The sequence below is a fragment of the Phalacrocorax aristotelis genome, chromosome 5, assembly GCF_949628215.1.
Source record: "Phalacrocorax aristotelis chromosome 5, bGulAri2.1, whole genome shotgun sequence".
NCBI lineage: Eukaryota > Metazoa > Chordata > Aves > Suliformes > Phalacrocoracidae > Phalacrocorax > Phalacrocorax aristotelis.
In genome coordinates this window covers 55,771,107-55,797,097 of record NC_134280.1, presented here as the reverse complement: position 1 = coordinate 55,797,097, position 25,991 = coordinate 55,771,107, and the positions used below count along the sequence as shown (strand labels likewise).

General features: G+C 36.3%; 1 protein-coding gene across 4 annotated transcripts in view; it reads right to left on the bottom strand.

Moving 5' to 3' along the window:
* The window catches only part of PIK3C2A (phosphatidylinositol-4-phosphate 3-kinase catalytic subunit type 2 alpha), a 78,759-nt gene that overhangs the window by 28,579 nt on the left and 24,189 nt on the right, over positions 1–25,991 (bottom strand). For 3 of the 4 annotated variants that reach the window (XM_075094673.1, XM_075094675.1, XM_075094672.1), the window contains exons 2-9: positions 16,292–17,466; positions 10,428–10,528; positions 8,672–8,829; positions 5,508–5,628; positions 4,720–4,831; positions 4,039–4,118; positions 3,871–3,934; positions 1,230–1,373 (exon numbers count right to left, since the gene is read on the bottom strand). In XM_075094673.1, the coding sequence (XP_074950774.1) occupies positions 1,230–1,373; positions 3,871–3,934; positions 4,039–4,118; positions 4,720–4,831; positions 5,508–5,628; positions 8,672–8,829; positions 10,428–10,528; positions 16,292–17,401 (1,890 nt within the window). In that variant the 5' untranslated portion in view covers positions 17,402–17,466. Of the gene's footprint in view, positions 1–1,229; positions 1,374–3,870; positions 3,935–4,038; positions 4,119–4,719; positions 4,832–5,507; positions 5,629–8,671; positions 8,830–10,427; positions 10,529–16,291; positions 17,467–17,719; positions 17,739–25,991 lie in introns of those variants that run through there. The other variant, XM_075094674.1, reaches the window with a different exon arrangement.

Genomic DNA, 25,991 nt, shown 5'->3' with positions numbered 1-25,991 from the left:
TACTTGACAATCTATTGTTTTCTTTTACATTTTAGCCGCTTCTGACAAAACACCTACTTAAAAAATTTTTAAAATTAAAATTAAAACAATTCAAAAAAATCAAAACCCAATATCTTACATAAGGTTTAGATGCAACTGTCTCCAGTCTACACAGCAATTTAATTTCTGAAAGCAATCCTATATGGCTTCATACACATTGGCTTAAATGGTAAGATTCATCACAAAAGAATTACAGGAGTTTACTGATAAAGAACCTCTTCAAATTCTACTGGGATACCATTATTTTTGAAGTTATTTTTACACTGTAATCTAATTATTTCTACAGCTTTCTCCTACCAAAAAACAAACATTGAAGAAATATTTGATATGCAATATTTCACCAAGTTTTGTGAGTGTCTTGTGCATTTTCCTGCAAGAATTTTAGTTCTTGCGACAGAGATATTTATTTGGTCTGTGCATTTTGCAAGACTTCCGCTGAGTATTACACATCTATCATTGAACTGACAAAGCTGAAAGCAAATAGAGCAGCACATGAATAGCCACTCTAATAAAGCAGCAGGACAACAGAAATAGCATTACAAGATGATTTAGCTTTTTTTATTTGCACTCTTCTCCATTTAATGACTGTTTTTGACAACATGACTTGAGACCAGTTCTGCCCAAGCGAACTGTTCATTGTAAGGTAGTTTTATCACCAATATCTATTTGAGCTATTTTTATTTTTGTCCATATGCTCAGGAATGCAGAAGCATGAACTGTTAGAGTTTTAAGATGCTATTGCTATTCACATAATGTGAATTCCTCCTTTAAGCATAACTTTATTGATTTTAGAGGGCATGAGCTAGCTGTCAGTTTCCATTGGTCAGATTTAGTAGCATCTACTGTGACAAAAGTCTGTAGTTACAGAACCAGAAAACAGTATTCTAAAACTACTTGTAAAAAAAGTCACTATTTAGAACAGGAAAGGGTTCCAAGAGCAAGTTATCAATGCATTAACAGCAAAGAGATGTTAAAATAAATGGAAGATATAAAATAAAATTAAAAAAGAAAAAACCCAAACAAACAAAAAAATCAAAAACAACAACAACAAAAAACACAAAAAACCCACACACACCACCCATAACTGACTGAACTGTTGCTGTTATTTGCAGCCACCAAAGATTACAACATAGTATTTATCAGTGCTAAAAAGCATACCTCAGAATGTAATCTATAGTGTGACAGTTTACCTCAGCATTTTTAGTCCTTGGAAGATTAACAGCCCTCCTTAGCTTCTTTACCGATTCTGTTATTGCAGGAGTCTCTACACAATCCAATGTAGAACAGATTTTTCTGACAGTCTTAATTACATGATCTACTGCTTTATGCTGGTTCTAATAAAGAACGTATGAAAGAACAGATTGATATGATCACAATTGTGAAACCCAGCATTGCTTTAATTTTTTTTTAATGAATTGCCAAGAAAAGTTCATTATGAGATACATCTCAATTACAGTAAACTGCGGTGTAACAATTTGATTAAACAAGAGCCTCAGTATTGAAAACTTCCTTATAGCTCAGTTATCAACTCCAAAAAACACAGTAGTAGTATGGATTCTAGAATTGAGTCCAGGAAACATTAGGAGATTTCCAACAATTCTTCTATGAAGTTGTAGGTAGACAAGTCATTTTCTAATGAGATGTTAAGCTCAAATTCCCTCATGGCATAAAAAAAAAATGTAGTTCAATAAAGGGTATTCAATTAGTGTGCGGAAAGAATGCTAAAGCAGCAGTGTTTCCACTTCAGCCCTCTTAAAATCAACATATAGCTTCAAATTACACCAATTCCATACCAATACCAATTCCATAATGGAACACTCACCTTTTTTACTTCACTTTAATGTACTTTTTCAAAAGTTTGCTGCAACTTTTGCCTTACGTGCTATTTAATCTAAATGATTCTTCCCGATAAAGCAATTGCAAACTGTCATCTTGGAGAAGGAAAGGAAGGAGGATTGCATGCTTGACAGGAACCTTTTTTGAAAGGATTAGATCAACTTCTTATCAGAGAATGAAAATGCTGCTAGACTGCTTCAGATGAAGATCAAATGCTCCTAACATTCCCTTCCTTGTTCTCTTCAGACAGAAGCCACTTATTCTAAATAATCCTAGGTTTCTGGGGTTTGGTTTTTAATATAAGTCTTCATCTAATTTTAAAGAACACATGTAGAAAATGAAAATATTTGCTTCAAAATTACTGTTTACTTTTTAAAAGCTTAATGTATAGCTTGCTTTCACAACCACTTTTGAGCACTTACAACTAAACAAGAAGGATTAGCATAATATCCCCTTGGTAAAATGTAAACTGTTTCCCACACCCCACTCCCCAGACATATTCTCATGACCTTCCTACAAATGGATAGCAAAGAAGCTGTTTGAATCAAAAAGTTTTGGGATTGGAAGTTACATGGCAACAGTTAACTTTGCTCTGGTAAGAAAATAACCACTGAAGTCAGAAGACATTGTAAATATTTAAGCCGTACTTTCAAAGCTAACACTGAAGATAACAGATGTTTTGGCACATGAAATGCAAAATTTCCACTGCTATTTTCCTCACAGGCTCTCAAATTAATCTCAAGATAGTAGCTAACTTTTAAAGTGCCCAACGATGTGATATCAAAGGCTATAAACAAGTTATTTACGGATTACTTTACCCTGTTTAACTTTGATTAGCAAGTTTCAGCTACTGATTATGTACAGGAATTGACTTCAGGAAGTAAAAAATTTCAAATGCAACAACTGCTGATATTAGGACTTAATCATCACCACCTACAAGCCACATCTCCCGTGCTCAAAAAGACTGCAGAAAGATTGGAACCTAAGTCTGAATGGAGATGTTTTGCATTCCTCACCTCAGCCTGTGAAACCAAAGTTAAGCAAGCTGAAGCAGCTGCAAGAGCAGAGCAACAAAAACACCACCTTATCAAGGAGCAGTAACTCTCCTACAAGACAACTGTATTCAAAACTACCCTTGAGAATATGGTGAATCACCATCAAGGGAAATAAAGAACATTAAGGGAATATGTAATTAGTGGGCATCAGCTTGTTCAGACCTGCATTCCTGGAGAAGCAAACCAACATAGTGGAAATGAAAATTATTGTAATTAAGTCTTTCATTTCAAGACTGTTCTTATAGAAACTGCTTAAGAAATATAGTTATCTAATGTTTAAGGATTTAAGTCTCCAAGTTACATTACTATCAGGAGTTAAACTAAGCTTCTCCTTTTAGAAATGAGTAAAGTAGGTTATCTTCAGCTAGCTTTTGCATTCGGGAAAATACTCCAAACTACTCCCCATGCAAGCTGTTTTAAGCTACCTGTCATACACTGAAATAGACAATAGTTTTCACAGTGTGTTTTAAATGAATCCAATAGTGCAGAATAAGATATTACACTTTGCGTAAAACTTATATGTTCCAAACACGTTTCAGTTATAACTCCCACTCTACGCAACTATACTGCTCACTTTTTTTGTAGATTTTTGTCTGTTACCAATATATAATTCATGGCTGACAACAAAAGACAGTTAGGATTCAAACCTTTTCCCTATTCCCCTGAATTAATCTCTTGCAGCATTTTGGAGGAAAAGGTTATTTGGCACCCCATGACTTAGAAGACACATTTCTAGTTGTGACAATTAGGTAATATTAGTTTGCAAGAAAAGCTAGGAAGAGGAAAAGCAATCTAGAAATCCATCATTCCAAATTTACATTTGACAGCTTATTCAGATCTCAGTTTCCCCAAAAATACCTGCAAGTCTTTTTTCCAACTACCTCATTAGTAAATTTTCTCACACTACTTTTGGTTCAGCAGTAATTTACAATGCTCTTACCTCATTTTTAAGAGCTATGTTAACTTGCTTGTGATACACATCAAGAAGCTCTTCAATCGAAGACCTGCAAGAAATAGTAATTATTGAACACAAGTGCAAGAGGATAACACAACCTTGGTCAGAAATTCAGTGGTGAGCTTGATTATTAAAATAACTACAAAACACTACCTTATAACAGGTTCTCTGAAAGGCTTTTCCACTTTGTAGAGGTGTTTGGTTAGATGTATGGGTGTTCTGTCATCATCTTCCTGCAGTAAAATATTAGATATTAAGTCCAGTTCTCACCTTTCTATAATTTGTAATACTGGTTTAGAATTTTCATGACTAATAACTATGGAGTAGAAGGGGAAAGATATATGGTGATCCCTTCAAAGGGGAAAAAAACCCGTAAATAATAGCCTATGAAACATGTACACATTGGGAAGGGGTAAGAAGGAAGAAACAGCAATCGAGTACCTAACTATGCAAATATTAAGTATTCCTCCCTTCCTCTTTGATGGTCTGATACATATGTATTTAAACTCAAAAACTGTTCTCAACTTTTATTTAATTCTGAAATTTGATGCTTCTCTTTCAGACCTGAAGTGTAATCCAAATGCTTGCATACTTCTTCCAGCTACAGTCCTTGATCTTGTAAGAGATTATCCATATTTATATTATTTGCCTTCCAAAAATTCATTATGTATTTCATTTTCTCTTAGTGTAAAAGAACACAATTCCCAACACCAACCAGACAAACTCATTTGTTAATCACAAAAAGAAGGTTACACCTTAGATCCATCAACTCTGACGTGAACTCCCAAAAAACTTGAAGATTTATATTGCTGCTGCAGTTTAGGAGGTACTCACTGTTCGTGCCAGATCTCTGCATATTCCACTACAGGTCAAGAGCTGCAGTTTGATTTCTGTATCCCACTTCCGACAGTTCTGAATATACTCATGACTTCCTACACAGTGCTTACTGTTAAACAAAAGAAAGCTATAGTTATACCAAAAATATGCAGTGTTTTTCAAAAAACTCACATGGAATATTTAAGGCAACCTGTCGGCTCGTAATAAGGAAATCGTGAATCAACCTCCGCGCCACACTTCTTGATCTGATTTTTACTTCTGCAGAAATTTTAGTATACTATTACAGATAGCCATACTTTTGCTAAAGCTCTTAATTACTGTGGCTAACAATGAAACCAAATAGTCTAATCCAGAAAAACAATGGGGATTTGTAAACCATTAGTTTTGAAGAAAAACAGACAAAACCAAAACAAAACCATACCACAGATTATTTCAGATTATTAGAAATCATCAGTAGATTTTTTTTCTTGGTTGCTGGGATTTGAAGAGCAGCTGAAAACTACAACATCCATCTACAGAAATGCTCTAGAAATCTGCATCTGAAAAAAAAATGTTTGTGTTCAACACAACAGATGGCAGATTAGAACAGACTGAGGGAGCTGTTGACAACCTACTTTGCTGTATCCCAGAGCAACTCTAAAGACTTCTGATCTTTTGCAAAGTGTGACTCTTCTACGTTTTTAAGATTTCTACTTTCACACATTTAATCATTAAAGATATACTTTGCAATGACTGTGCCATGGAAAAGCATGAAATTTAATATTAATGAAAATTAGTTTCCTTACTTCTGTAAAACTTCTTCTTGGCCACAGACTTTCAGGATATAGCTGCCAATGTCCACTTCGTTCAAGTCATCGTGTACCCAGCAAAGTGCCTGCATTATTATAAGCTCAACAGGGGAACTCACTGTTTAAAGAAATTACATCCAAAAGTGAAATATAAACCTATAGCAAGTTATATTAACCATTGTTCATTTACGAATAGTAGTTATTTGATGAAATTTATTTTTATACTTGTAGGGAAGACTCTTCTGCTTCTACAATCTCCTAAATTTCATAGTCTGAGATCTTCACTTTTTTCCTTGCAAAGAAAGGTATCTTATAAAACTTGCCTGTAGTTTAAGAAATCAATAAACCCTTTTTAAATTAAGATACAGTGTAGTCACTTGACTAAAAGTATAAAAAAAGCCTGCAGTCTGTCTTCCAGGAGTCTTTGTATGAGGATAGGCTCTTTTTAAATATAAATTCACCATATTTAGCAAGGACTTCAAATAGTTAAGTGATCCCAGAGCTGCTTAAAGTTTAAAAATCATTATCTGAAGTGTTGGAGATGGAACTTCTCTATTTGTTCTTCTTTGAGGAAGTGAGTATCAGCAATAGCAGAGGCAAATCCTACTGGAAGTCTTTTTTTTGTTTTCCTTTCCATTTGTCTAGGGCAGTTTCCAGATTGTACAGATCAGATCTCAGTAGGCATCACCAAGCCTTTGCAAAAAAACAACTCTTAACTATGAGTACTTTCACATCAGGCTCCAAATACTTTTTTAAAAACCAGTCTCTCTCTTCCATCCAGCAACTACAGCACAAAAGATTTAATCCCAGTCAAACCCCAAATCCATTCCACCACAGCCACCAGCTGTCACTGACAAAAATACATAGGTATGTTTTAATACCACAAACATTTTAAGTACAAAATGCTCTCTACCCCTCCCTATCTAGTTTCATATCTTCTTTAAATCATTTGCAAATGGTGTAACTAAGTGCCTCAAAATTCTGTAAAAAACACTGTATAAAAAAAATATTTTTTTCCATCAGTACCTTCAGAGTGGGGGATTTTCCCCCCTCATCAGAGGACCTTCCTAATTCTCCCAAATCATCTTCTTAAGAAAGAAATGCTACTACTGTGGTGGATACAGAAAGGTAATGCCACAACAATATTTTCTCAAGGTAATGCAAGCACTTCGTCTTATTAGCAGATGGCTAATTATTACAAGCACTGAGGTATAAGACAGCATATGAAGAATGAGTATGTGGAATTCAAGGACAAGGAATGAAACTAAGTATGAATTCAGAAACACTATTTATCTCATTGTTAAGACTATATAACATTATCAACCACTGTGTTATCTGCTGAAGGTAATACAGCAGTTTAACACTAGGTTAATAAAGAAAAAAGATGCAGTAATAGTTTATGGGTTATAGTCATGGGCTGCATTGGCAAAGATCTGCCAGACCTGCAAAGCCTAGAACAGCAATGCAAAGATGTTACCAGCTCTTTCACTCATCTTATCTAAAGATACTCATTTCTTGCAGACACACAGTGATTGCTCAGGTAGACTTGTACTTCCATAAAAGTCTAACAAACAAATGCAAAATGAATAGGAATACCCAAATAAGCTCTAAAGTTGATCTGTTTCCCTTCTGGGTCCTTTCTAGACATTGTGTTTTCGGAACACTGAAGGCTGCAGTTCCTTCTGAGCAGGACTGAAAGCCATACTAAAGTAGTTATAGCATTACGATGCTAAGGTATGCAATAATTTGACCAAGAACAGAAGGAATTAAAGGAAAATAAGAACTTTAGATATGCCTATTACTAGTCACATATGAGCTATGGACACCTCTCTCTCACTAGCTGAAAGACGAGTAGTTTAACTGTGATTAGTTTCAGCATTAGAAAAAGGAAGAGAGCAGAAAGCACAAAGAATAAGATATGTGGGGCTAGAATGCAGAACACATTCCAAGGTATTCACAAAACTTCTAGAAATGAAGGGCTGAAGCCATAATATTTTAGTTACGCTACCAAAGCCTTTTGTAGGAAAGGATTAAGAGTGTAGTATTAGAAAAGTGTAATTTTAAGGATTAAAAGCAGAAACCCTTCCTAGGCTACACTTACAGTCCACCTCATTTCTTAACAAAAGAGTATTAAATCACAGCAGAATAAGGCCCAGCAAATTAATATAGAATGAACACACTTATGCATTGAGAGCTTGTTTTCCAATAGAGCAGCTAACTGAAGCGAGTAATAGCAACTTCCTATCTTTCTGTAACAATCAGCTCTAAAGCACCTACACTGTTACAGATGGAGAACCAAATGATGAAAACACCACCACAGCACAGATCTGTTACCAGGTGACATGGTCTGGGAATGGGAACACTCACAAGGGCTAAGAGACTACAGCAGTAGAGAGGCTAAAAAGGAAGTTGCTCCTGAGGTAATTTATTGTCAGTTATTTTACCACCAAGAACTGCCAGTTGACAGCATCCAGAGTCACAGCTTTTAACACAAACATGCTGTGCAGTCAAGACTGCACAGAGATTATAAATTTATGTAGAAGAACAAGGCAAACTAAAAAGTTCCCCCCAAACTAATACTCCTGGTTACCCACAAAACTGGGCCAGACAGTTGTGGCATATCGCAACAGTGTTATTTCAGCATTTGTCTCCACTAGCATATCTTGAAGTCAAGTAATAGATAATTTCGGTGTTTAATCTTATTTCCCAAAAATAATTTGCCTGAAATTTTAGATAGCCTGCAAATGTTTATTTAAACACATCGAAGTATTGAAATAAAAAATTAAATTAAAAGTTAAGAATCTCAGTCCTGGTGTTGTCACCAGGATTACCATAAAGTAGGTCAAACTCTTGGAAAAACTGTTTTAACAATTTAACATTCCCAGCTGTGGATAGAATAGTGCTTATCATTTGCTTGGCTTTCCTTTTTAAAAAAATAAGTTTCACATTTTCAGCTTCTAAAATATTTTCTAATGGAGGCACTGACCCAGAACTATATTCTTTCTTCAGTTACCTTTTCCACATTCCCCACAAGCAATCCGCACACCTGAGATCCAAGGATTACAAAAAACTTAATGCCATTGGCCTAGACTGAGCGTATAGTCTTAACCCACCATTCTAAGTCTTACAAGGAAACTCCAATTTAAAAAGCAGAAACATACCATCACACGTAAAAGTTACTGGTTGCTGGAATTCTTCGATTTCTATAGAAACCTTGATACTGGCACTCTCCCCACTTATATTTCTTTGCAGCATGACTGGACTCAGCACAAAGCCTGGATTTGTTTTCTGATTAGCATAAGGAAACTTGGTCCTCAGTCTGAAAGTAGAGAAGGGTTATGAAACATTGCAATGGATAAGTTTAAAGCAAAATAACATGGTAACAACCAGCCAGAACAGTTAAGACTACCTTTTGCTCTTTATCTAAATTGTATGTACAAAACCCCATTTAATTTTTCTACTCTCAACAAAACACTGCCCACAATAATTATACAAGTAGTAGTTAAAGGGGGGAAAAATCTAGCTTATAGATGGGCAGGTTTTCCATATAGCTTAAAATATTTAATAGGTCAATGCTTACAGGACATAACCAGCTGCTCTAGAAGCTAAACTCTAAAACAGTTTTGAAGAAGCTAATCCATGGCATTTGCTAGAAATTAGTTTAAAAAGGGTAATTCCTTTTATGTACAAAACTCTTCACATGCTTTAATTTTTGCAAGTCTAATATGAACTTAGATACTATGCAGAAGGTAGTTATTCCAAGTTGTGGAAGTTAAGAAAGAGGCCTAAATTAAGGGAGAGGCTTTTCTTTAGGACACAAACAGTGTAAAACATTCACTTAGTAATGAATAGACCATACTTTGAAAGCTGCTTTTTATTTTCTACTATTTAACAGATAAAATCATTTAACCTTACCCTTCTGCCAACGTTATAGTATTATAGGAGATTAAGAACAGAACTCATCTATAATGGCCATCTATTTCATCATCTTGATTCCTGACAATAGCAGGAATCAAAAAAAAAAAAGGAAACTGTTACAAGCCTATTTTATGTGAGCTTTGTCTTAATGTTGTTCATCAGCTAACTTTCACAGGTACGTGACTTCTCACTGGGTTTAAGGAGTTTGCTTATCATTTCATAAACATTCCTATTTTTAAAAAGTAGCTGTTATCCTTCAGATTCAAAGATCTCTATTTCCCCCATTAGTTCTTGGATTTTGACCTTGAGAGGAAAAAAGGCAAGGTTCACAGTTTGTCTCCTCTAGAAAAAAGTAAAAGAAAAAAATCTCTCATTAAATTGTGGAGGTAAGCAAAAAAACAGAAGGGACATTCTGGGTTATCAAGTCCCATCTTCTTTGGTAAGACCTTTAAGAAACTTCACTGCCTGATCAAAGCAGGAACAAGTTTGAATGTTTTATTTGTTACAGAATTCCAGTTGTGGAAGCAACAAAAAGGAGAGCATTTAAGGGTTAGAAAGCCATTGAGTGACAGATTTTAGTGAGGTACAACAACTAAGGAAAAAAGGCTTCTAATTATTTCAAAAGAAATTGTATTAATACATAGAAGAAGGAGATAGATATAAGGAAATAGAATAAAATAGTTTGAGGATAAAAGGTATTATAAAAACAAGGAAAAAAGTGAGAGGAAAGTCACAGGACCAAAAGAATAGGGATGTGATAATTCAGAAACCTTAGCACTGAACACCTTAACAATTCTGTTGCATTCAAAAAAAAAAAAAACAAAACCAAAAGACAAAACCAGGAAAAACTGGGATAAGAAAAGGGAAAAGGACACATACTGAAATCTGCCCATCAAGCAAAAAATGTAGGACTGGCCCTGTCAACATAACTGAAAATAAGTTATTTAGCTTTTTTTTTTTTGTCTTCTGAAAGCTAATTTGTGTTCAGTAATTTCTTACTTCGCAACTGCTTGAGAAAAAGCTGACAGTTCTTGATTCTGCCCTTCAATTTCTTGGAGAAGCACGTTTTCTGTCAGCATGCCAGTGGTCCCATTGTCTTTCTGCAACTCAAAGATAATAGAGTATTTAAATAGCTGCAAACATATTCCCATAGCCAGCCAAGCCATGTGTAGATGATAGATTTTTCAGGAATCTGAGGTTTACTATTAGTTTTATGTCTATGTCTATAAGGAGAAAAATGTATACCGTTACTAAGTTGAAAAGTAAAGATGCACTGGAACAGCGACTCCTTTACAGAAGGTAATTTGACTGCATCGTTATCAGTTAAGATTATGTTGCACACATAAGAGCTCCTGAGCTCTCAGCAGCGACCTGTTGCATTAGAAGTTGGCTAGATTTGCTTGAACCAAAGGAGAACAGACAAATGCTTTTCCTGCACTTCTGTGATTCAGCCTTCAATATATTCCCAGAAAGAACCATTACACACCAGTTCTGCCCATTACCACATTTTCCTACAAAGCAGGAAAAGATAAAATTGTACACTGGAAGGAAGTAGCATTCAGAACACTAAACTCAGAACTAATCTCGTGATACCAAATTACTGCTGTTTTAATCCCTTATGTCATATGTACCCATCAGCTCCCAAAAACGCAAACCACAATCTTTGAAGCATCCAATCTAAAAAAGCAATTGCTAAAAGAGAACTGCAGTTTCAGATAACAAAATCTAATAAACTTTAAAACAAAAAATCACAAACAAAACCATAGCAGTTTCTAATCCATATCTGTTTCAGATCTGATTCTCAATATGGCCATACAAATGCTAGTGTAAGCAAACAGCAGAGAGCAGCTGGAACAACCAGTGGGGTTGAGGTAGAACTCAATCATCTGTAGTCTAACAGCCACCACTAACCTGAAGCACTCAAGAAACTCCACCCAGGTACTCCCTGGTATAATATGACTTGAAGAGTTTGCTCATGTCCAGCCTAGGGTCAGTGCACACAGAGGATAAAGCCTACTGACCAGTTACAGTTTACATCCAGAGCTTTTACAATGCTTATTGAAAGCTATAATCCACCCAGAAGTCCAGAAAAAAAAGCTGACTGCGCTATAGTTTTTCTGAAAAATCATATTTATTCACACTTGAAATAGTGAATAACTGCTTAACTAGTATGTGGGTTATTTATTATTAGCTGACAAAGTCAGCTGAGCACCTAATTTCATTAGAGCATATCAGACAATATAGTCAAATTAGACTGTCTCAGAAAAGGGGTCAAATCTGTAACATACACAGCTAGGGACTGCCAGGTCTTTTCCTTTTAGGACTTTTTTTTCCCTCAAATTAAGTTGTTTAAGCAGTATAGCATAAACTTAGAAAGGATAGCATACACAACCCATAACTGCCACTTGAATTGCACTTAAAACAGTTATTTCAGCTAAAAATAATGGTTTCATGAACTCTGATTAGTTCAAAAGAATAAATTCTATATAACTGGGGATTAGCCATGCCATGGGAAGCAATTGGAGCAGGACGCTGTAAAGCCACAAAACCTGGGATGAGATTCAGGAGAATGCATAATACCTTCAATTTAAAAAGGTTCTTCCATTCTAACATCTTGGACAAGTTCTATCACACAAAAGTACTTCTGGGCAACTGCACAAGACCTGCTGACAAACCTGTGCAATTCTATCTAGTACATGTATTATTTAAGCAATTACACAACAACAAACTGAAAAGAAATCATACAAGGAAACAGGAAGTTAACATACCAAGTGAAAGGTAAACACTTTTGATCAACATTCAACTAACTGCTGGTAAGCACTCAACATAATACTCAACCATTTCAAATCAAGAAGCTGGCTAGACAAATTTTTTTTTTTCTATTTAAGAACTCCTTTTAAAGAAGTAATACTACAAGTACTCAAAGCACTTCGCAACTCTGACCAGAGTATAAAAGCAATTCACCAGGGAATTACTTAAAATAAAGTCACATCAGTGATGCAACATTGCCACTTTATGCCACTATGTGACACTTTTGAATTATTTACAGCAAAATTTGCAGGTTATTCTGCTGTTAAATTCAAAGAAGTTTAGGGAACAAGGCATTTCTACACATGCAAACTTAGCCAGGGTAAACAATAAATTCTAATGTAATGAGCAAAGGGAAAAAAACCCCAAACAAAAAAAAAACCCCACACAAAAACACCAGGTTCATTTGGTTACCCATAGTTGACCTCAGGGTCACACTCAGCTAAGGAGAGAAACCCAATATTAATTCAACTACGTATTGCCAGAAATTACCTTCTGGTGGAAAATTAAGAACATCAGATACCTCTTGCCTCCTTAATTGAATTTTCAGTACTGATTTTTGATCACTTTTTAGAAGATCATTTCAGGAGGACAAGCTTTGATAAACACTGGACTCAGATGATTAGAGTGTTGAGCAACAAGTAGCATTTGAATTTCTTTAACTTCCAGAGGAGCAAATCTAGGAGGTGCAAAACCTATCAGTCAAACAGGAAACAACTTGTAAGAAAGGACTTTGGGCCAAACTAGATAAATAGTTCATATCAGCACAGCCTGCAAAAATAGAAGTGGTCTGCAAATGCAATTACTCTTAACAATAAAAAACAAACCCAAAACCCAATAAATTACCAAAAGTCAGGTTATATTAAATCCTACGAGTCAGACTCCTGTCTGAGTTCCACATGACTCTTCAGCTCTGCGGAAAGGTAGAGAAGATAACACCTAAAGTTGGACAAAATTATGATTTTGCCTCTGCTTTCAGAAAGGAGAGTGACAAACACTGAAGTATGTAAAGAGGATTACTCAACATATAGCTACTTCATCAAATATGAATCAAAACTCAAAACAATCTATTGATTTGAAGGATTAAAAATAATATGATAGAATCAAAATACATGACTAGAAATTTTTACTGATAGTTTTGTTTAAAGGGGCAGTGAGACTGAGTTGTTCAGTGGAAAAACTCATCCAGACTAGTTAGGATACAAGACTTCAGACGGAAATATATACCTGGAGGTAAATGTACAAGAGAACTGCCAAAAATAGAGGCTAAATAACTCAGCTTCCTACTGTAGCATGTGGAAAATTATTTAAACTAGAAATTGAAGAGCAGCACAGGATGAGCAAAAGATGAAGCAAAAGCCACAGGTTATGTTAAAATTATATCTGTTTGAGAAGCTCATCTTTAGATCTATTTATTATCATCTTTAATAACTCAGCACAAGCAGCAGAAACACCCCTTCTGATAACTTACAATCTTGTATCATCAGCTAACTTTATAATATAGGCTAGAACTGGAGTATTATGCCAGAACTAGTCAGCCGCAGACTGGAGGAACACTAAGGGGAAAGCAGATCTCGAACTTTCAGTTGGGCATTTAGTGCAAGAGCCTGCTATAAACTAAGAATTTGTTTGAAGAATATGGTGGCTTAAGAAAACCAGATGTATTAATTGACTATAGGATCAACATGTGCTGTTGTGGTGCCATTATGAACAAAGCAAATGCAATAAAAATGTATCAAGCAGGACGCCCCTACCTGTAATGAGGGTTTATTCATGGCACTGTACAAGTCACATGGTAAGCTGTGCTCTCATATGGAGAACTAAAATTCTCATAAGCCATTTTAAAAAAGTGACAGGAAAGAAAAGCTGTCACACAATGCTTGCAATGAAAGCTGACAGAAAGCCACTGTCTCTTATAACATGTTGAGGTAAACATCAAAGAGGTTCTTTATCTTAAATACCTGCTGTTCCATCCTAGTAAGAACATTTGCTAAGAGCTATGAATGCACGTCTGCTGACAACCAGATGACTGATGAGGACAGTGAGGGTCTGGAACAGCCTTTACATCAAAAGTAGCAGGAGGAAAAGACAATATATGAAGGCAGAGCTTGAGCATTTTATGAATCAGTTAACATGTGGTCAGCAAACAGCATGGGATTAGACCTGATGAACCAGAAAGACCCTTTTAAATTTTTAACAGTCAAATATTACTTTCTACAGACAGCACCTCAGAAGCGTTGATCCAATATAGTCTAGCTATTCCAGTCAATAGTTACATTACAACCAACCAAACATCACTAGAAAACTGACAAACACATCACTAGATAACATGACAAACTGAAGCAGCAAACTGCTGTAGAGGCCAAATTTACATGTCTCTCCAAATACTAGGAAATAACTGAGCTCACATCTCACAGCTCAACAGTGTGTAGAAAAAAATAAAATGCAGTTAGACCCAAGATCTTCACACATGCAATGTTAAAAAAGCTATCCCTTAAAAACAGAGGTAAAAGGTTTTTTTTGGTCCTTCTCCACTGGCCTTCTATTAAACTTTTGCCAGAATACTGACAACGAGCCCAGAAAAAACAGGAAATCCCTCAAAAAAGGGGCCAAAAATTTCACTTCAATGGAAATCTAGACAGACCTTTAAGACAAAGTCTAGTGAGTATTCATTTTTCTGAGTAAAGAAACTGCCCCAAATTTGGTGAGGGGTTGTGTGTGAGAAGAATTAATTTGGAAATATCCTTGACTGATACAGTTGCTTTTTGTGGCATGTCCCTAGCCTATTAAAAACACCTAGAAAGACAATACATAATATTCAAAACAGCTGCAATCCAAAAAGTCTCCAAGGCAAACAAATCTTTTACTCTCCCCACAAACAGTTTCTAAAACTACTATTTTTCCTGCCGTTATCACCCTTGCCGGGGTGTTGACTTTTCCACTGAAGACTTCTTCAGTGTTTGTAAACTCTCTACCAAAAAGCAAAAATACAGAAGTATTCGCCTTCAATTCATAGTGAGGTGGCTAATGTTTTAAAACATAATGCATTGTTTTATGATTGAATTATCATGGAAAGAGTTTTAAAAGATAGGAAAAGTTAAATAATCTACAGTCATTTACTTGACTTGGAAATAGGCAGGATGCACTTCTGGGGGCATAATTAATCAGATGAGATTGCTACACGACTGCTCGTCTGCTCTACAGTTTAGTTTCAATACAAACTGCATGTGCTCAACGTCCAAAAAGATGAGTGTCATAACTAGAGCCTCTGCTGACATTTTTGTCTTGAAATTTTGATGAAAGTGATCCTGATCCTAGAGTGGACATCACCCTTTTGCCCCGCCTGTTAAAAGTAACATCACACAAAAATGGTTTTCCTTCTTCCAGGACAGAAGTACAGGGTTTCTGACCCAACAGGCACCCCACCTTCCAGGACAGTATAACCAAAAGGTTTACTTACAATCTCTCTAGCATTCCTGCACAGAAGAAAAGGTTTCTACCTACAAAAGGGTATTACAGGGGTCCTGTGAAAGAGCGCAAGTGATACTGGGAGAGCAGAAAAGGGTATTGACTACGCCACCTTTCTATTCTACCTTTTTAAAAAAAAAAAGCAGCAGATGGGTTCAAATAAGGCAAAAAAAGATTTTTCAAAATCTGAGATAAAGGCTGCTCAAACAAAGCTTTCAATGTCTAACTCACCATCTTTTTTTCTGTAGTATAACATGAATTGTTCATTAATTTAAATATTTATCAATACAATTTAAGTACTTAATTGTTCAAAAGATTATTTCCTTTCTTTTTGTAATGTGTTGAAAAACAGCAATTTCCTCAGTAAATGTGGAAAGATTACACAAGGCCAGAGATACTCTGGGATTCAGTTCAGTAGTAATCTTCAATTTTTCAATCACTAATATATACATATGCCAGTAACATCACATTATTTGGACACTGCACAAGCTAAATAATATTTAACAAATCCAGACCTTAAAGCTTCTTTAAGTATTGTGATTAATTTTTACTATTACACTACAATTTAAAAATGCTAATGTACATACCTGTGATGTTTGGCCCTGTAACTTTGCAAGTTGAGTTGTTCGCATGTTTAAGGACTGGCTCCTTGTAACTGTTGCTCCAGAAGATTTCCCATTAACTTTTCTTTCCAGATGACAAGTTACTAACAGCTTTTCTTTTAACAGCACAGCATCCCATGGATCTTCAGCAGTCATACTTGAAACCCTCTCTCCATCACTCTCTGTCTTATTTAAAGTCTCCACACTATCCACTTTTGGTTTACTTAGGGGATCCAAATCTAACCAATCAAATTTACTAACATCCCTGCAGCTTTCTGAGGAGGGTAGGTTAGAAACTGCAGACTTGATGGCAGTCATTTCTAAGTCCGTGCTTGACTTCCCATTTTTCAGAAATTCTGAGGTGCTTGCAATTTTGTCAAATACTTTTGCCATTTCTGGTGTGAGTACTGGAGGATATACAGGTAGGCTTCCTTGTGGATGGAAAGGTGTGGTAGCTGCCAATGGGTACGAAATGTATTGTGACTGTCTTGGAAGACCAAGATAAATAGGCTCTCTAGAGTAATAGGAGGACATATTTGGATGGAATCCATTTTGAAATACACCAGTCTGTTTTGTGTAAGAAGCTGAGGGGTAAATAGGAGGTAAAGTGCATGTCACAGGTGCTGGTATCCCAGGCGTCCACTGTCTTCTCTGACCCGTAGGCCCAAGATAAAATTGCGAAGACACACATGGGCTCAAAATAGGACTCACTGGTAACATGGGTACTTTACTAGATTCAAAACTGTCATCCAGCAGCAGTTTCTCTAGTTCAGCATGAGTAAGCTTCTCTATGTCAATGGTACTTAGTTTATCTTCCATGCTCTTGGCATCAGACTCTGGAAACACCATGAGATCATGGTCCTGTTTGTTATGAGTCTGTGCTTTTTGTCTGGTGCTGCTTAAAGAATGAAAAGTTTGTTTATTACCAGCTACACCTCTTTCTTTCTGCATCTTAGCTAACGCCTCAGCTTCCATCTGCAACGCCTCTTCTTTGTCCACGTCTTTTGACCTGGCGGCTGCCAAAGAAGGTGAGGAGCACTGTTTAAATCCATTGCTACTGGATATCTGAGCCATACCGCAAGAGCAGATGTCCATTTAAAGAAGCAACACTTTCCTTGTACTGGTCGTCCACCCTTGGCTTTGGAATAGATTTAGCAGATCTGAGAAGGAAACGAAGTATTAGAAATCCATAAAAGAAATCATACATAGAGAACTACTAAGCCATACATCCCCAACTGACAAGATTGCATGTCCTTCAGAAACCCAGGACAGAAAATTTAAGAGACCAAATGTGGGTTTTGTTTTTGGTTTGGTTTTTTTTTTTTTAGTCAAACTTAAAAAGAGAAGCCACACAATTAAATTCACAGCCTTTGAATTATGCAAGACCCATTTATTTTTCTCACTAGTACTTACCAGTAAGTAGAGTAAGTACTTGGTTTCTTTTTGCACCACTAAACCTAAGACACAGAAAAGCTACATTCAGGTACTTAACTCTTTTCAGATTTGAGCAATTCTGCACATTTAGCCAAGTTCAATTTTAGAAGTAGAAATTATTCTAAAGACTATACAAATATCTAGCATTGCTAAAGCACATTATCAAGAGGATTTCCAGTTTACTTCAATAGATTAAAAAAGGCAGACCTATTAACCTGATGTACCATGATTATGATGGTCATAATGACACTGAAGGACCTCCCTTCCTTTGGAAAATATCATCGTACCTTACCCTCTTAACAAGAAGTAATGCTTATGAAATCCTATTCCTTGGGCAAGCAAAATAAGCTTTTTAAGTGCAGCTGCTCATTAAGTAATCCCTTTAACAGCCCCTTAAAGGAAGTGTCATTCACTGCTACGTAAGGGAAGAAACTCTGAAAGGTCACTTCTGCTTAAGGCCACCACCGAGAAAATGACGTCTTGCATTTCTGCAATTCCACTCTTGTGCTCAGTACTATTATACAAGTTCCCACATTCACCACGATATCTATGTAAGATTATTTTAATAAAAAGCCAAGAGATTACCACAAGAATTATATTTTCAGTATGATTTCTACTTTATTCTGCAGCTTTTACACACAGACAGGTTAGAGTTGAGTCATGGAGATAAGATGTCTTCCAGCAACAGCTAGTATGCATATCAAGTAGCAAGATAAAAATCATGAATAATGAGTTTCTGGTAGGAGAGTTACATAAACAGCAATCCTCATTAAAACACAGTTTCACTGAACTAGATGAGCCCTTTAGATGTAAATCACCATGGGTCTAAGTCATGCAACCATCTACAAGTTAAAATGAGCTCTCTGCAGCAAATAATGTAGGTAACTCAAAAGTCTGTCTTTATGTTTCCTTGAATATTCACACCCACTAGATTTTTTTTTTTCCACTGAATCAAACCAGAGATGTGTGCTTTAAACAAACTGACTGTACTTCTGTGGACTCACCACACAGACAGCAAGATTCCTAACAGATTTCTAAGAGATTCTTTAAATTCTTTAAGACTCTGGCCAAGCTTCTGTTTTATCTTCTTCAGTTCAGTCACTTATATTATGAAGGACAGACATCTTTGTAAGAGGTTCTATAGACTTCAACTAAGTCTGAAAACAAATTCCAGTGAACACCTCACAAAGCAAGATTAAACCAGAACTGATGTTATAGGTACCAAGACAAGATTTAACTGAAAGAGGGTATCTTCAGAAAGACTGAAACAGTGACAGAGTAACAAAGCTATAAAACCCTGAAAACCACACAACTAAAGTCCTGGGGAATTAAGTCTTAAGGAGGAGCTTTGGAGGTTACTGTATCCATTCCACAGGAAAACTGTATCCCGTACAGTTGAAGTCTACAGAAAAAAGCAGACACCAGATCCTCTTCCATACAATATATTAAGCTGCAAAGTTTGACATTCATTAAAGCCACAGCTATTGCCAGTAGAAAGGAGTCGTATCCTATCTACCGCCTATTCGCACAGCTGCGCATTGAACACTATCAGTGAATTGATTAAAAAGCCAAACAAACAAACCCACCCCATACTTTTTGCTTGATTCCTTTATAGACAATGCAGGACCCTGGTCCCATTTACAGCACAGCTGTAGTCTTCAGTGCCATTCAGTTACTTACAATCATCCTGTTAGCAGGAGTGTCATTCTAAGCCTTCTCCTAAATATGTACTGAATATTTTGTAGACGGTCTAAGCCTACTAGCCACAGAAACCATCCTACCGAGAAGTGTAATATACTTTACACCAATTGCTCAGACTGCCTCAATATCCAAGCAGGCCTTATTCCCTTATACTTATGGCCAGTTAAAATTTCTATGTCAAATTTTGAGATGCAAGAACACCCTGACTTATGAAGTCCTCACAATAATTCCTACTTGGCTTTTCCAAGAAGCAGTAGCATGGCGTAAGTGCAGTTTTCACAGTCTTGCTATTAAGGATTCTAAATAGTGGCAGGATTTTTTTTCCTGAATTTTATTAAAAAAACTAAAATAGGACCATACTTGCTGAGGCTATTCAGAACCATTTGGGCTATGGCTTTGAAGATAATCAATGCATTTTGGTGCTGCTTGATAATTACATCAGCAAGTGATTTTTCTTAAAGGAAAAACATCAAGATTATTTTTAGTTACTTTGAGGACCATATAACAACAACTCTGGCTCCTCAAAAAAGTAGGAGGCCTTATTTTTCTGCTGAAATTGGCAGCTTTGATCTCCATACTCACCAAGTAGTCTCCTACTCAAAAGAAGTCTGTTCCACAAAGTCAGGACTGCAGATGAGCATATATTCCTTAGGACTCAGAAACATGGTGCACAGCTACTGCAGCACATTCATTCATAACATCTAGAGAATCCCAAACACTCAGTAATTGCTTGTTTACTTTACAATTTCACATTACAGTGATGCTTTTTTGTCAGTGTATGATTGCACACTTGCACTGGCAAATCCAGTAACTTTTAGCATTCAAGACAGAAGAATATTATTAGTGGTTATCTCAAAATGTGAATTTTGTTTTTATTTTTGCAAGACAGTCTCATCAACATATATACACTTAATTTGATCACTGTATTTAAGTCCTGTCCTTGGGAAACTTCTAAAACCAAATCATTGTACAAGTTTCTGTCAAATTCTATATGCAGACTGCAGTTTTCAAACAGTTGGAAGTTAGAAACTGCTTCAAAAAGTCTGATAAAATTGCAATAATTTTAGCAAAACTTCATCCTGCATGCCAGTTTTAAGCAGTAAATTCACATGATCACACATCATAAGAAAAGATCCCTAGGCATAAGCATGATTAAAATAGGGACAGACCTTCTTTTAAATGCTAACTATACCACCATCAGTTAACATTTTCACATAAGTTTAGTGTCACTTTGAACTTCTGACTTTGTAGCCATCTAAGTTCAAAGGCAGAGAGCAGAACTTAAACTTCTCCAATGTTTGCAAAGAGAAGGGCAAATTCCATTTGGACCGTCTATCAGCAAGGAACTGCTCTCAGATACTCAGAAGACTTTCAGTTCAAATCCCAGAAACAGAAAAAACAGATAGGTGAACCATTACTGACTATACCATAGGAGTTTACAAGAATTGCAACAAGTAGAAGTCATCAGAAGGTCTAGAAGTAATCCTTAAAGATTGTTCTCATCACAATTTATTTTAAGTAACAGTAATAATCAGTTTTCAACTGTCAATCTGTTCACCTTCAAGAGCACAATTCTCTTTCCAAACACTTCGAGTGGGTCAAATGCTTGCTTTTTTAAATGAAGGAAAAGTAGAAGCAACTGAAGAAGCAACAGAAATTTGAAAGTGATAAAAGTCTCCTACACCACTTATTTGTCCCCTAAATTTGAAACTAAATTGACACATTTATATTTTATACAAAGTCACCATATTTACGCTACTCTAGCAGTAACTTACCAACACTGCCTGCTTCATTTAGAAGCAGGTCTAAAAATCTCAACCACCCGATTTATCTACAGCCTTGACAAAAGGTTATCCATCTCTTACAGTGAGACTTAGTTAACTTTAAGCAATATTTTCCTTAAGTATTCAACCAGATGTGGTCAGACATGAGCCTGCAGATCTTTCTCTGTCTCCAGTCTAGCAGTGCTTCCCTAACAGCAATGCTTCATTGGTGGCAATTTCTAATAAATGTGTTTAGAATCTAAAATTAATTTGCTCAGTCAAGTACCTGAGTATTGCTATCTAATTTTATTTGAATATTGCTCATTGTTCATTATTTCAAAGGAGTAAAAATGCTCTTTTTAAAAAAAATATGTAGCGACAAAACTTTATTAATATCAAAAACCAAGAAACAGCAATATGTCTGGCCACCTCCCTCAGACCAAAGCCTCTACATGGAATGGAAATTAATTTCAAACCAGATCTTCACTTACAGAGGCTTACATAAAAAAACAAATATATTTACATATGCACTATTCCAGCAAATACATAAAATTGAGCCACAAAGAAATTTTTTCTAATGAGGAATTTACAGGTTTCTGGTGAGAAATGTCAGGAAAATCAATACAGGATGTTGCACCTTCACCAGGACAAAGACTCCCAAAATCTAAATTAGTTTCCTATCTTAATGAGCAAGGGATGACTTTATTAGACATAAATCCTGTTACCTTAAGCAGAGGTAATCGCACCATCTGCTCACGTACATGTTAACATTCTCCTCTACTTAAAGCCAGAGGCATGGCTATTTTCTTTTCAAAAAACCCAAGGCTTTTAACATTCTATTTATCATGTGTTCTAGTGCTAAACAAGCACAGAACATACTATTTGGTAATTCATTCTTAAGAAATACTTTATAGTTATCACACATCAGTGCACATAAATTCCCTGGAGTCCAAGCACTAAATACAGAAGCAAAGATAACAAGTCAGACCATTTCCTGCATTCCTTATAAAGTATTGCCTTGACACACAGCAGCCAGAGCTTCCTCAAAACAAGTGCAATTTCACAATAACTCTGTGGTTATTTTGCCATTAATTAAAAAAATAAAAATTGAGATATGTGCCTAACATTGAATGATAGCTGACTTAAGAATCGACAAATACTGCCTGCATACCAGAGACAGTAGCAGTTTTATGGGAAAACAGGGAAAGCTTAGCAAAATAAGACAGCAGTAATATACTATGGAAAGTAGTAATCATCTGGAAAGGAATTCCTAGCAAGACATTTGCCACAGCAGGAAAACTCCTTAGCAAGAAAAAAATACTAGAACTGTGATGTTCAAAACCCCTCTGCCAGATGCATTCAAATTGCTACAAATTGAGGAACAACTGAACAGGCACTTATGACATGACTTCTTGAAGTAAATCCAATATTTTTAAAAATACTGTTAGGTTTAAATTAGAGGTTTTTCAATAATGTGTACAGAAGTAGTCCTGAAAGGCTAGCATTTCCAGCATATAGTTCTATCTTTCCACTAGAAACTTAGTAACTTCTTTAATCCAGTCATCTTGGCAAAATTAGGAAGTGCCCCCTTAGAGATAAGATTAACACAGTTAACTGAAAGACTGATTCCATTTTTTTTCAGGTCATACCTACAGAATCTTCAAAGACAATTTCACTAGCTAAATACTGGATAGGGGTTCAATTTTTAATTGGGCACAAACTCTGAACCAGCACTCATTTCTGTTGCTCAACTCATTCAGCTCATAAATACCTAAGCAGCTGTACCAAGACCAGCAACTGCATCTCCTAACTCTGATTTTGAAGACTCATTTACATATATAAAGTACAATTTTATCACAAAACCTCTGACCTCGAGAGAGTTTCCAGTACTAGAACACGAAGCCTCCAGGAACACTCAAGGTCTTTCACTATTGGCAACATATCCCTTGAGAAATCCAGCATCGGCTGTTTCAGTGATTATAAAAACACTTACACACACTTCTACTTAAACCAAATTTCTTCCATGACACTGTGCAGAAGATTCTTACTAGATATGGCATACTTTGTAACTGAAGAATCTCGATTTTTTTGATCAATGTTCCAAGAGAGACAAAGGGTAGAAGCACCTGTCATGATGTTCCAGCCAAATCTTACTGTAGGCAGCTATAGCTAACTACAGATCATATGTTTTTCGTTACCACAAAGCACTCTTCCCCTTCTCGATCCAGTGGTTTGCACCATTAGCCACAGCAAGCCACTCCACCAGGTGATGTGGATACATACAGATTTGGTACAGCATGTTTGCAAGCTTCTTCAGTTTATTTGTGCTGCTACACTCCTCCCCTCAAATTTTGAACCAAACTGCCATTTCATTTAAGCCTGTAGAAGAGACGGGGGTCTTAAAGATAATTAAATTCCATATAAGTTTCATAAAAACAAGCAACCCAACACCGCGAAGAACACTGGGTGTCATAGCTACTAGAAAACAGTAGCATGAGCTCATATTATTGGACACCATGGATTTCTTACTAGGATAATCTTTAAAAATGCTTGAATCATGGCAAGAAGTCCTTAAAGGCAATCAGCTGAAGACACAAATCAACAGCAAACTTGACATTGGTTTCATCAGCTGTAGAACTACTCACCAGCTTTTGCATCTCCACATTTCTCCCTATATTGTTCTCAGCTCTCTAACAGCATACCTGCAATTCTGTTCCTGCCCAGGGTTTTCTAGATGCAGATACCAGAGAAAGCAATAATGAAACTGATAGCATCCCAGGCTGTTTCATTTTGATGCACTAGGACAAGATTTTTTTTTTTCCCATGCCTTACAGCCAAGCCTATTACCAGCATTGTTTGACAAAGGCTAAGTATTTTAGTTCTGTTGCAATGTTTCTCCTTACAGAATAATGCTTTCATATCCACTCCTTCTGTTTAAGAACTTTTTACTGGCTCTCTTGCTTTTCAGCCACCTCTAAAGTTGTGCTTTTTCCATGTCACCCTTATGATTCACACTCTTTTCCACCAATCCATTTTTTCAGACAGTACTTGAACACACTTATGCAATACAAAAATCTTCCACATAGAATCAACATTAGCTACTGGTTTAGCGTTTGGTTTTTTTTATTTTTTAAGTAATGCCATTGCCCCAAATATTTTGGTTCTCCAGTTGAATAACTTGTGCAGTAATCCTTGATTTGCAAAATAATTTTACTCTGGAATACCACTTTCATAGAACAATTAAGACTGAAAGGGGCCTCAGGGGGTCTCTAGTTCCATCACCTGCTCAAAGCAGGGTCAGCTATGAGAAGGTGACAAGGGTGATCAGAGCTTTACCCAGGCAGCAATACAGCAGACAAAGTTTTAGTTGTTCATACAGTGCAGGCCTGATCACAGTAGAGCGTGACAAGTTACCTGGAGCACCTATCTATACTAGTACTTCCACTAATCCCAACACCACTGCTACTAAGCAGAAGGCAGACATTTTACACTACACATCCAATTCAATCAAAAATCTAGAATGCATCTATAGGGTGGGCAGGACAGAGAAAAGAGTAAAGAAAATTTGTGCTATCTGTTTTAATTACCCAAATAGAGATGCCCAAACACCCTCCATATAATTTTATAACATTCTACAGCACAGACAGTGGACCATGGTAAAAACCCAAATTTTCTTAAGTTATATGCCTGAAGTAAGCCCTGAAAATACCTTCCTAATGTCAAAGTGTTCAAAATGCAGTAAATGCAGGAAGCTCATGATGCAATGTGCAGTGGCTATTAACACAGGGAGATGAAAACAACCCTCCCCACAAAGATCCTATTCTATTCCACATGCAGCACTGCACAGTATACACCTTCAACAAAACATAAGCAAAACCATTAGTAGTGTAGGGAGAGAAAGCCATGTCACCAGAGCTCTGCCCCAGATTTAACTCTGTATCACTGTATTAATATCAACCTAGCAGTCTAACCAAGTGCAATTCTGCTGCAGTAACCAAATTATTTCTACCACTTGCTTGAGCAGATGAGTTTCCCCTCAGGCAGGAAACTTGCACAGTTTTAGTTATAACTAGAAGACGCATCTTAGTCACAAACCTAGTATTTAATAAAGTATTAAGCGGAATTGATTATTAATTGACAGATCAAATGCACTCCTTACAGGTACCTTTCTGCTTTATACATTAGAAAATACTAAATGCTTATTAGATATATTGATTCAATTACTACTTTTTTTTTAAACACTGGTAGCAAACTGAACAGTATGGCTATACTCAGACCAAAGGTTCATCTCATCCTTAATTCATCTCTAAGGGTCGCTTCAGAATTGTATATGGAAAAAAGCTAAGCCGAGGCAAGCATGTAATGACACTTCCTCAAAATACTCTTCTAGTCTCCATTAATTTGTCACTCAAGGACTTCCTGAATCCTGAAGTAACTTCTATAATACTAAGACCCCTGATGGATTTTTTTCCTCCAGGAATTTGTCCAGCTGCACACTGAACTCAAACTCTCAGCACTCACCTTATAACTCAGCACTGCCACCACCCTCTGCTTTTCTGCTCTGACTACAGTCTAAATAGAAGACCATATCAGTTACCGACGACCTATTCTCCATGTATCTCCTGTACCTACTAACATCAACTACAACATTGAAACCCACAAGCTCTATATGGACCAAATTATTTCATCTAGGTCATCATGCAGTAACCAGCCTCTCATACACTACATACAGAAAAAAAACCACCATAATAAGAAACTTGCAGTAAGTGATGTTTTGTTTACAACTA